This window comes from Hipposideros armiger, unplaced genomic scaffold, assembly GCF_001890085.2.
Source record: "Hipposideros armiger isolate ML-2016 unplaced genomic scaffold, ASM189008v1 scaffold_8, whole genome shotgun sequence".
NCBI classification, from domain to species: domain Eukaryota; kingdom Metazoa; phylum Chordata; class Mammalia; order Chiroptera; family Hipposideridae; genus Hipposideros; species Hipposideros armiger.
Window position 1 is genome coordinate 3,844,670 of NW_017731358.1, and position 12,519 is coordinate 3,857,188.

Genomic DNA, 12,519 nt, shown 5'->3' on the forward strand with positions numbered 1-12,519 from the left:
GGGGGGGGGGGGGGGGAGTGGGGAAGCAAATGTTCCCAAAGCAAGACAAAGCATAGCAAGTAGAAACTGCTCACAGGCTGGCAATTCACTCTGTAACTTTCAAGGTTGTTTGTGACATAGGCTTGCAGCAGCACAGTGGAGAATGAGATCTATCTAGCAACCTTCCCACACTGCTCACCCGGGCCTGAGAGCCTGGCAGCTTGTCAGCTGCCAGGCTTAACCCTTACTGCAGACCTCCAGCTCTCCACAAAAAAGGCCAGTCCTGACTTCTGTAGACTATACTTTAATTAACAAAATAGCATTGAGATAGTAAATGATAATTAGCCCATTTAGATTAAGCTGGTCATCTCCAAACTGAATTCTTTTAAAACTCTAAGACAGAATGCCCCAGACATCCAGCGGCTCCCGGCAAAAGTTAACTCAAAATGGATGAAAGATCTAATTATAGGAACTGAAACAATAAATTGCATAGAAGAAAACATAGGTACTAAATTTATGGACCTTGGTCTTAGAGAGGATTTTATGAATTTGACCTCAAAGTCAAGGGAAGTAAAAGCAAAAATAAATGAATGAGACTATATCAAATTAAAAAGCTTTGCACAGCAAAAGAAACCATCAGCAAAACAAAAAGGCAACTGACCAAATGGGAGAAGAAATTTGCAAACAACACTTCTGATATGGAATTAACATCCAAAATATATGAAAAACTCATACAACTCAATACCCAAAAAAAACAAACAATCTAATTAAAAAATGGGCAGAGGACCAGAACAGACACTTGTGCCAAGAAGACATACAAACGGCCAAGAGATAATGTGAAAAGATGCTCAACTTCACTAGCTTCACAAGGGAAATGCAAATCAAAACCACCTCACACCTGTTAGAATGGCTGTTATCAACAAGACAAGTAATAACCAATGTTGGAGTGTTGTGGAGAAAAAGAAATCCTCATATACTGCTGGTGAGACTGTAAGTTGGTGCAGCCACTATGGATAACAGTATGGACGTTCCTCAAAAAATTAAGAATAGAATTACCATATGACCCAGCAACCCCTCTTCTGGGTATCTACCCCCCAAAAAATCTAAAAACATTTAACCCTAAAGATATATGCGCCTATGTTCATTGCAGCATTGCTCACAGTGGCCAAGACATGGAAACAAACAAAGTGTCCTTCCATAGATGATTGGATAAAGAAGCTGTGGTACATAATATATTGGGTTGTCGGAAAAGTCATGATGCATTTTTGCAATGAAAAACATAGAAAAATTATTTTGTGACTTTTCTGACAACCCAATACAATGGAATACTACTCAGCCATAAGAAAAGATAAAATACTTCCATTTACAACGATGTGGATGGATCTTGAGATTATCATGCTAAGCGAAATGAGTCAGAAAAAGTTGAGAACCATAGGATTTCACTCATATGTGGGATATAAAACTGAAAGCAACAAACAGACAAGACAAACAAACAAAAACCCATAGACACAGGCAACAGTTTAGCGGTTACCAGAGGAGTAAGGGGAGAAGGGGGAGGTAGAAGAGGGTAAAGGGGGTCAAATATATGGTGACAAAAAGAAATTGCCTGTGGGTGGTGAACACACAATGCAATGTATAGATGATTATAGATGTATTATAGAAACGTACACTTGAAACCTATATAATTTTACTAACCAATGTCACCCCAATAAATTTAATTAAAAAAAAAACAACTTTGAAGAAGAAGCAGTCATTTCAAATTTTTCAAAAGTTAGCTTAAATGTGTTTGCTTTTCAAAAGTTAGTTCATTAGTTACTCGTTGGTGTTGAGATATGAGTCCTTGTATTTTTCAGGAAATATGTCCATAGCTTTCATCAGATTTTAAAAAGGTGCTAGACTTAAAGTTTTAAATGGTAGGGTTTTTTTGGGGGGGGTTTTATTTTATTTATTTATTTTTTTTAAGCTGAGCCATCCTGCCACCTGTTGGCAGCTCAGCGGCTGCTCAGCTCTGGCTGGGCATTGAACCACTGTTGCTCAGAGCTCAAACCCTTTAGCGAGCTCTTAACCAACTGAGCCACTCGGCCGGCCCTTTAAAGTTTTAAAACTACTACCACACAGTGAAATCCTTTCAGAACCTGAATACGAGTAACTTAACCCTTTGTATGAGATTAATGTCCCCATCCCAAATTGTGTTTTATAGCCAACATTTTAAATAAATTCTAACCTATTTTCCTGCAGAGGAAGAAGGTCCATATACTAAAATCTTACTGATCTGCTTTTTTCTTTTTCTTCTTTTTGAAGGTTTCTTGTTCTCCACAAGGTCTGAAGGTTTGGGTCCAGGATACTTCATATTTGTGTAGTCGGGCCGGGCAGGTCCTCCCCGTCAATATTCAGATGAACGGCTGGATTCACGATGGAAACCTGCTCTGTCCATCATGTTGGGACTTCTGTGAACTCTGTCCTCCAGAAATAGATCCTCCAGCTCCTAATTTGACCCGAGCTCTGCCTCTAGGTGAGTAGTCTCTGGTTGGAGTAAAGAGAGGGACTTTTCTTATAAAATGTTAAAAATTCCCTTCAAGGAAATTCTAAAACAGGTTGAGCATCTTCTCTTTTAATTGCAGTTTTGTGTGAAAATCTCCTTCCCACCACTGAATTTTTTTTTCTGCAGGAGCAATATCTTTGAGGCTTGGCAATAGACCCCTCTCACCCATGTCCCCTCAGTTTTGAGTGCACAGATTATATCTCAGTCAGTCAGCCACTGACCTGGTTCAATACAGAGGAGCCTGTCCCCTATGTGCTACATATTCAGAGGGCACTAAGCCCTCCCAGATCTAGCTTTATGGTCTTCGGAGTACATTGCTAGAAATTGCTTGTTGAGGTCCTAAGATCCTGTACAAGGACACAGGTTCACAGGAGATACCTTAACAAGTATTAAGTGCCTCTGCCACTTTAATAAAAGCTCCCTATGGTGGTGTGGAGCCAGACTGTCCCTGTACTTTGGAAATATTTTCAGGTTGCAATGATGTGAACCCTAGGTAAATTTTATTTCTTCCATTAGTTCAGTGCCAGAGAGAGCCCTTTGTGCCAGATAAGGTCAGTGGAACCAAAAACGTATTTCCAAAGTCAAATATTGAGTCCTCAGGTCTATATGTTCTTTCCATGTTAAACACCTTCATTTTTTATAAACATCATAAAGTTCCTTAATCTGACCACTGCTCCAACATTCAGCAGTCAAAACCACATTGCCATGACAATCCCCTATGTTCCTTTATCTCTCCATCTTGGTTTCTTATTCCTACTGAGCCTCAGGACACCTTTCTCTCCCTCCTGAGAATCACTGTTATGGTGATCTACACCTTACCCAGCCAGTTTCTCCTCGATATTTCCAATCAGTCCAGCCCACAGCCCTGTTCGTGGAGCAACATTGACAGCTTTGATGTTCTATTTCTATCCCTGTAAGAAGGAAGCAGGGGGAGGGCTTAAGGGACAGTGCTTACAAAATCTACAGTAATACACAGTAATGTCCTTGGCCTTCACATTCACTCAGCACTCACTCACTGACCTGCCCAGAGCATCTTCCAGTCATGATAAGTGCCCTATACAGATGGACCATTTTTTATCTTTTAAACTATATTTTTTACTGTACCTTTTCTGTTTTGATATGTTTAGGTACGCAAATACTATTGTGTTACAATTGGCTATAGTATTCAGTACAGTAGCATGCTGTACAGGTTTGTAGCCTAGGAGAAATAGGTTTGTGTATGTGCACTCTGATGTTAGCACAGTGATGAAATTGCCTAATAATGCATTTCTCAGAATGTATCCCTGTCATTAAGTGATGCATGACTGTGTGAATATAAAGATCTTATGCAATGTTTGTTTTTTTCTCACCCGGAGGTATTTTTTAAATGGAACAATGTAGCCCTTTGCTTGTTCCATGGTCTGGTTGAAAATGGGGCTACATTCACTTGGCAACTCAAAGTTTCTATACCTCTAAGATTTGATTTCCTTTCTTTTTCAAATCCTGGGGGTTTTATCTAGACATGAGCCATAAGTAGAAGGTGAGTTTTGGGATATTAGTACTTGTGTTGGGGGTGCCCAAAACCATCCTTAGCTTTGGCGATTCTCTAGGACTCCTGGGACTCAGCCTCTAGTTGTACTTATGGCTAAGATTTGTTAAAATGAAAAGACACAAAGCAGAACCAGCAAAGGGAAAAGGGGCAGTGGGGCGAAGTCTGGAGGAAGCCAGTTTCCGGATACCAGCTAAAGGCCATCCTTGCAAGCAGGGCTTTGAAGGATGGCAGTCTCAGGTCTGCTATGTTAACTCTTTTCTGCACAGTACTCCAGTGAGTCAGCTGACGTTTCTGCAGTTATAATAGTAATGACACAATGAATTGTTTGAAATGATCTATGATCTTAGGTCCTTTTGATGTGCTACATAGTATATGTAGTGTTAACTACTCTTAGTTAACTTTTTCATGTGAAGTTGGTAGGATGACTTAATTTTGTTGTTAAATTGCTTTGGCTAGAATTAGAGGGCTGCTAGTCCAGAAATAGGTGGTTCTGATGGAGTTGCCATCCTCAGACCTAATCTTGAGTTAATTGTAAGAAACAATCAACATCTCATTGTCCAAGAGCTGGGCAAGGATTAAGCCATTAGCAGTTAGAGTTGAGATAGAGAGAGTTACTCCAGCTGGCACAGGGGTAAAAATCTTAGAAGTACAGTAGAAGAATGTGTAGGAATGTGAGGAAAGCCAGACAAGGGCAAAAGGCTAGGAAATGATTAGATCCTGTCCTTGGAGCGTGACAAAGACAAGTGAATCTGTGGAAATACAGTAGAGATTGCAAACCTCCCCTCCCACCCCCTCCACCAGTGCCTTAGGCTCTACTTCTACTTCTCGGCTCCCTCTCTATCAGTCACCCTTCTGATATTGTAGTGCTATGACGTGATTTCTTTCCCTGTTAGCCAGTTCTATGAGGAATCATGCTCAAAAAACATTGTAATCTGTAAATCATTACTACCATTCCGAAAAATGTATAAAATAGTACAAGAAAATAGATGTCTTTTAAGCATTACTTTTTAAACATTATAAGCATCACTATTGAAATTCTGAGCTATCTTGTCTTCCCATATTTGTTAATGTATGTGAATAGAGCACACACTAAATGCTTACTAAACTGTATGCCAGGAACTAGGGCCAACTTTACATATGATATTTCTTTTAGGTAAATCATTTGTTTCTTTTTAATACAGTTTTTATGGCCCACCAAACTTGCAAAAATAAGATTTGATGCTTTAAATTATGAGGTTCAGATAAAACCCAATCTGATCATCTACGATTTATTTTGAAACACCGTCTTTGAATCTTTTTAAAGAGCACTAGCACAGAAAGTACAGTGTTTTTGAAGGGTAACAGATATTCCAGAGTTGCCATTAATGTTTTAATAGCTTGTTAAGTATTAGTACCAAAAGTAGATAAACAACAGCTAGTTCTCCTCCTATTTCCTTTGGACCAAATTGAGAATCAGGAGATAAAGGGATATTCCTATGCTGTTAGACTCCAGGTTCCATTCCTTATTCCAGCCAAGACCACTCTACCTGATGCTCTAGGCCAGAACTTTCTGGGGTGATGGAAATGTTCTGTAATCTTCATTACCCAATACAATAGTCATTAGCCACTCATGACTGTTGAATGTGTGAAATGTGGCTAGTGTGACTGAGGAATACTAACAGGAATACTGAGCTGTATCTGTTACACATTGATCTCCAGAGCTCACTTTCTAATTAAATATTTTAATTTAATTCAATTTAAATATAATAGTACATATAACTAGTGGCTGCCATAGTTGGATAGAGCAGCCCTAGGTCAGAGTTTCTCAAACTTTTGCTTGCATCAGAACACAGGTTGCTGGGCCTCACCTCCAGTGTTTCTGATTCAGAAGATCTGGGTTAGAGCCTGAGAATTTGTAGTTTAAACAAGTTACCAGATGATGTTGATGTTTTTGATCCAAGGACCACACTTTGAGAATGTCTGTTCTTGGATAAGTGGGCTTTTCCTAAGATTTAACATTTACCAGCTGATTCCATTGGGAAAGAATAGAAGTTACCCCATGGTTTACCTGAATTGCATGCAGTGAAATGATTTCTAAAAATACCTGTACCACGCTGTATAGTGCTCAGGAGAGCCGGCTCCAGAACCTTGACATTATCATTCTATTCATTCTGTAGCTGAAGACCAACCCTATATTTCTTACCTTTTAAGCAAGTCATACTTGAAGCTTGGTTGGTTCTTTATTGGTCAAAAGATTAGAAAGGACAACTCCTAAGATAAAGTGTTCAGGTTGACCTAGTCTCTTCACTACTATAAAAATGTTTTTCATTCTGAGACTTGTTTTGGGAAATAGTTTTAGCAGTGAGAACAACTCATGGCTAAATTAAAATATCCTTCTAGTGCCCAAAGCCCACAGAATCTTATGCCGTTTCCAGAGCAAGTCTAGGGTGATATGGATAGATGGGTATCTATCTAGAGATCAGAACCATATTCCTGGTTTGCCTGGGACAGTTTATATGCCTTTTGTCCTGGTATAATTTTTAATAGTGATCGCTTGTGTTAAAATAATCAAAGAGAAAAATTTACCATATTTTGCCGTGTATAATGTGCACTCGTGGTTTTTGGCCCAAACTTTCAGGGAAAAAAATCTTTCATTTTAATTTTTAACTCAAATTTTTATTTGTTTACATTTAGGTACTTGTTTTTTGTATTATAAAAGAATTTTAGCATTTATTTTTTAACATATTATGGTACAAGAAATTATATGTAACAAGTAATTACAAAACACAAGAACAGATACAAGTCACAAGAAATTTTACATACCAATAAGTAACAAATTTATGATATTTACGCATCATAGATGGCCAAGAACTCTTTGATGTTGCAAGTTTGTCGTAAGTTCAACAAAATCGATTAACATATTCTAGGGTATTATTTTGCATATGTATATCGTTATTGATTTCTAGAGTTACTCTTTTTACTCATAAGCATAAGTAATTAAAAACATTTATATAATTACCCATGTATAATGTGCATCCTTATTTTTCCCTCACAGATTTGGGCCAAAAAAGTATGCATTATACACGGCAAAATGTAGTAATTGATCTAAGCAAATTTTATTTCATATGTCATGAAGTGGGCAGCCTCCACTCTCAAGAGTCGAGAGAACTGTAAAAATAAGGAAAAAGGGCTGCAAGCAGGAGAGAAGGAAGAAGCATTCGGCTTAAGTTGATTGGCTGGGGTTACATATCTGACCTTATTTCGAAAGATCAAGGAACAAGGAAATAAGTATGGAGCCCAAAGTTGGCTTGGTTGTTGGAGATTGTATGACTGGATATACTGTGTGTTTGGTCAAGCACACAGAAGTTATCTAAATTTCATTTTGCTGATGTGGCACCATGGGCAGGAGTGCTCCATCTTAGAACTAGAAATTTATTTCAATACTGCCATTTGTGGCAACATGAATGGATCTTGATATTATGATGGTATGCAAAATAAGTCAGACAGAAAAAGTCAAGAATCATATGACTTCACTCATATGTGGGATATAAAACTGATAGCAACAAAGGAACAGGACAAACAACCAAAAACTCATAGACACAGACAACAGTTTAGTGGTTACCAGAGGGTAAGAAGTGTGGGAGGTGGTGGAAGAGGGCAAAGGGGAGCCAAATATATGGTGATGGAAGGAGAACTGACTCTGGGTGGTGAACACACAATGTGATATATGATGTATTATAGAATTGTACACTTGCAACCTATATAGTTTTATATGTTACCCCCAATAAATTTAATACAAATAAATTAAAAGAAGACTTACATAGAATAAATATCAGAAAATAAAATTTCATTTTGAAACATTTTTTAAAAAAGAAATTTATGTCAACACTTATCTGAAAATGCCCTGATTTGGAGTGATAAATTATGTGGTCACCCCGAGGAAGGGACAAGGAAGAACATTCTCATGTCAGAGTATTAATTTACTTTCCTGTGTAGCATCTTTAAATTTGCTAGGATGCTACCCAAAGACACTTCTACTTCTTTCTCTTCCTGGGTGTCGTTTTTTAACCTTGATATGGTGAGGACATCTTCTTTTCTTCTGGCACAAATATTTTGTTCTTTTTCCATAAATGTAAAATAAATATGACTTTGCATATCTGGGTTTCAGGAGTCATTCTTGATTCTGCTCTCCAAGATGGTCCTTGTTTACATTTTAATAATCACCTGTCAATATTTGGTTGGTATGCTTTATTCCAAGAAGGTCTATAGGAAGTCAATTTTTTGTTTTCAACCCTAGATCTCTGTTCCCGTTCCTCTAGCCTGGTGGTCACCCTCTGGCTTCTACTAGGCAATCTATTTCCTGTGCTGGCTGGATTTCTTCTGTGTATATGGCACTAAGAATGGAAAAGTGAATTCTCAAGACATTCCTTTGTGTCATGTTCTTCTGAACAAAGCACAAAATCTGGGTGAGTGCCAGCCTATGCAGATGGCAGAAGTGGCATTCCTGACTTTGGCTTGGAAGTGTTGACTACAATTAGACCTTGAAGCAGAGCTTCACAGCAGTCACTCTTCATCAGCAGCCCAACAGCCTCAGAGCTTAGAGAAGGAGAAGAAATTCCAAGTCACCAAGTCTCTTTATTTTTCAGGATACATAACCTTCCTGAGGTTTTCCTTTGAAAATGGGATAATTGGTGAAATTTTCAGATTACATACCTCAGCATTTTCATTCACCTAAAACAATGGGGAAGTTCATCAATGCTGCAATAATTTAAAGAACACCTAACTATTGCAAGATTACAAGTTGTGGATCCTGTCCCCAGAAGTATAAATTGTCCTTCGACTTAGAGAAAACAATTGAATTGAGACTTCTATACCATTATTATACATATTTTGAATTTAATGACTGTACCTGTTACACTTAAATTATTGTTCTTGTTCTAAAAAGCCTTGTTTTAAATTATGTTTTGCTAAATCTTATGATTTAACCATGCTTGTCTTTTTCAAACTAGCTGTGTTGTACAATAGTTTGCTACTGAATCATTATGTGTTGGTAGCCCTCTTCCAGCTGTATCTGTTACTCATTGATCTCCAGAACTCACTTTCTAATTGTATTCTCCGTTAGTTTACTAATGACTTGAAAAACTTCGGAAGCAGAGAGAAAAAAATACTCTGCCCTGTAAAAACATTGAAGTCATGAAAAGAGAAGAAAACATAATTGTATGTTTTTCAGATAATAGTTATGACAACTGTAATCTAATGAAAAACAGAACTATTCCTCTTTGAGTAGTGAAGATGAACTTCTCGTATAGACAGGTATGCAGTTATTTTCACGTAGGCTTAGAAATTGTTTCAGAAGAACTTCTGTCTGAAAATTATTTTATATATAAGAAGAAAAATATAAGTCAAAACAAGATGGGCTGAATTATTTACTAATAACAAAGTGTAGGTTTGGTGTAGAGCCTGTCCAATAGGGTCCACTTTACTGCACAACATGTGACTTAGTTCACAGAAATTGAAAGATTGCCTTTGCTTTAAAAGGAGTTGAGGTCCTTTTACCTCCTGCTTTTGACTCTTCTTCAGTTACCACATAGATTCTGGTCCACAGAAGCAATTCTGCTCTGGTACCAGAGCTTACCAACCCCACTTTACTAATTAAATTCTTTACTGATAATTGATGCTCAGTTTTTCTCTCTAAAGCTTATCAAGTCCTATAGCATTATAAACACAGCCCTCAGAGAAGCGTTCATTCATTCATTCATTCATTCATTCATTCATTGGTTGGCCCTTTAATTCAGCGTATAGTTATTGAGCACTCCGTTTGAGAAATTGTGCTCAGTGAGAAGCAGCATAATTACTAAGGAATAATTTCAGCTGGCTGTTTGGCACTGAGGCCAGAGCAACCCTAGCATAAAGGAAAGTCACCTTTTTTTAACGCATAAATTTAAAATATGTATTTAAATATGCAGTTTTGAATTAAAGGTATTTGTCATTGTGAAAAGCTTAGGGTCTCTAGCATATTCACCTCCAACTAAAGGAAGATAACAGTAAAGATATCAGGCTAGTACTTAGTTTTCTGCCTATTTCATGTATACCATCAATTGTGCAAGATCAGAGAAAAGTATAAAGTATATTTTTAATTATAAAAATCTAAACTTACATACCTATTGTGATTATGAATCATCCTACAAAGTGTATAAAGAATTTCACCAAAAATACTATGGATTAATAATATATTTTAGATTTACAATGATAGGTTTGGTTATATTTTGACTGTTGTGCAGTAATGCCATTTAGGTAGTATTGTTTCTGAGCATGGTGCTTTTTATACTTGAAATATATTTTGCTTTATTTTTTATTGATATAATTATATTTGCACTAATGACTTTCTGGAGAAAATATTATAGATGACATTTTTTCTATATATATTTATTAAGCTTGGAATCTGGTAGCCCAGTGTTTTCTGTGCACAAATATGAAACTTGATAAAATATGATGTTAAGAAATCTTGAGTTTCTGAGGGTAACTAAATACTCTTGTGTCATCCCTCCTCTTCAACAAGTCTTGAAAGTGGTTGCTTACTTATCACTGATTCTGCGTAGTTTACTCAGTGAAGATTTAGAAGGCCACTGAACCTATAAGAAATTTTAAGAAGCATGTTTTAGTCACTTAGATTATGACAATATTCTAAAAACAAGATTTTTAAAATCTTTGATTTCAGTGCAGAATCAGTGGGCTAGAATTCAGCTTTGAACTGAAGAATTTGAAATGGCCTAAATGTCTGTATTCTGTGTTAGGTTTCTTCCTTCATGTTAGTAAAACCAGGTCACTGAGAAAGAGATTGAGCAGACTGCTGCCATGATGGAAGTGAGATGGGGTAGGGGAGTAGCTGACTTGGGAATAGTAGACTGGAGTCCCTTTCTAACTCAAAAAGGGTCAAGTGCTTATAAAAACTGACTACCTCAGTTTTCAGTTCAGACTTAGGTTCATTTTGATAGTATTAAGGTCCCGATTGTATTAAGTGAATTTGTCTCTCAGGTTTTGAAGAACAGAATTTAAAGGAAGGAAGCAAAAGCCATGTCAGTAGACTTGAGCTGACAGCTTTAAAGAAACTGGCAAGCAGTTAGGAAGTCTTAATGTAGATCCCGCTAATATGCTCCTGAAAAACATCCTTTTCCCTTATTTCTTAAGGATGCTTATTTTTGTTAAGACAAAATACACATTCTAAAAATGTTATAAATTATGCTTAAAATTAGTTTCAGCCAATTACGTTGGCTTAGAGTTTATCAATAGTTGAAGATGAAACATAAATTAATGAAGTTTAAATAGTTTTAGGAAGATACATGAATAAGTATACCAGAGTATTCTATCACATTTTATCAGTATTCTCCAATATGAGAAGACTCACAGATTGAGACTCTGTAAAATGCCTAGATGCTTTCTCAGACTCTTTCCAGCTCTAATACCCTGTGAGTCATACTCATCCAGAATTACGAGGTCACGGCTGGTGCTGAATCACCTCTTCGAGTGTGCCAGCTTGCACGTCCTGTTCATCGCAGTGTCTTGTGCTTGATGCCTTGTACTGTCCATGTTCTTGGACACTGAATGGAAAGAGAAGAGCCCGTCTCTGAGGGCATCTGAGCAGTCCTGGCGGGAGGTGGACTTCAGTCACAGCCCCACAAGCCCGTTCCATAATGGGCACCAGTCATCTGTGCGACATCCTTGCAGCCCAGGAGGACCACCGTATTTTAACAAAGCCTGGACTCCTCATTGAAGAAAGAACTTACCTGAACGAATGACTTGTTGGTTGGTTGGTTGGTTGGTTGGTTTTTGTTTAATACATTTAGTCAGAGTTGGAGAGGGAGTGATGAATTATTTTATGTTTACATTTTTAATAAATAAAATAGAAGATTTAAGATCTAATCTTTATTTATGGTATTGAACTTTAAGTGTAATATATATCCCTTAGAAAAAAACACAACTTTAATAAAAAGGGAGACTAATCTTTATATTGTCTTCCCTTAACACCGTCAGTATTTTAAAACCAAAATGAGGAACACAAACACAGCTATGCACTCTATTTGGGGAAGATGAGGTGTTTATTATGAAATGTAATTCCATTTTTATTTTAACTGGAGTAAAATTGTCCTACTTCAGGAATAGGGATAAGTCTGTAAAACTACAGGGAGTAGCCCTCCTTGAATAGTTAAGCAAACAAGAGAGCAGACTGAAATAATTCATGGCAGCCATCTCTGGCTGAAGATTATTCCAGCCACCTCTGGCTGAAGATTATTTTGTTTTGTTATAGGCCAGGAGTCTCATGGCATGACCTGCCTGGCACATTCCAGTACTACACTCTGTGCAGTAGTAGCAAGTAGATTGTGGAGCGGGATTCTTCCTCATAACCTGAAAGTTTGAGAGCATGTTCCTGGGACATGCCTTTACCATGTGCACTTGGAGCCATTCTGCCCTGTGGCATGGAACCAAACAC

At 37.5% G+C, this 12,519-nt stretch overlaps 1 protein-coding gene across 1 annotated transcript in view; it reads left to right on the plus strand.

Annotated features, from left to right (window-relative positions):
- Positions 1-11,944, plus strand: part of LMLN (leishmanolysin like peptidase) — a 106,806-nt gene extending 94,862 nt beyond the window's left edge. Inside the window, exons 16-17 of the mRNA XM_019650875.1 lie at positions 2,281-2,491; positions 8,329-11,944. Coding sequence (XP_019506420.1) covers positions 2,281-2,491; positions 8,329-8,429 — 312 coding nt within the window. The 3' untranslated portion in view covers positions 8,430-11,944. The remainder of the gene's footprint in view (positions 1-2,280; positions 2,492-8,328) is intronic.
- The last annotated feature ends 575 nt before the right edge of the window (positions 11,945-12,519 follow it).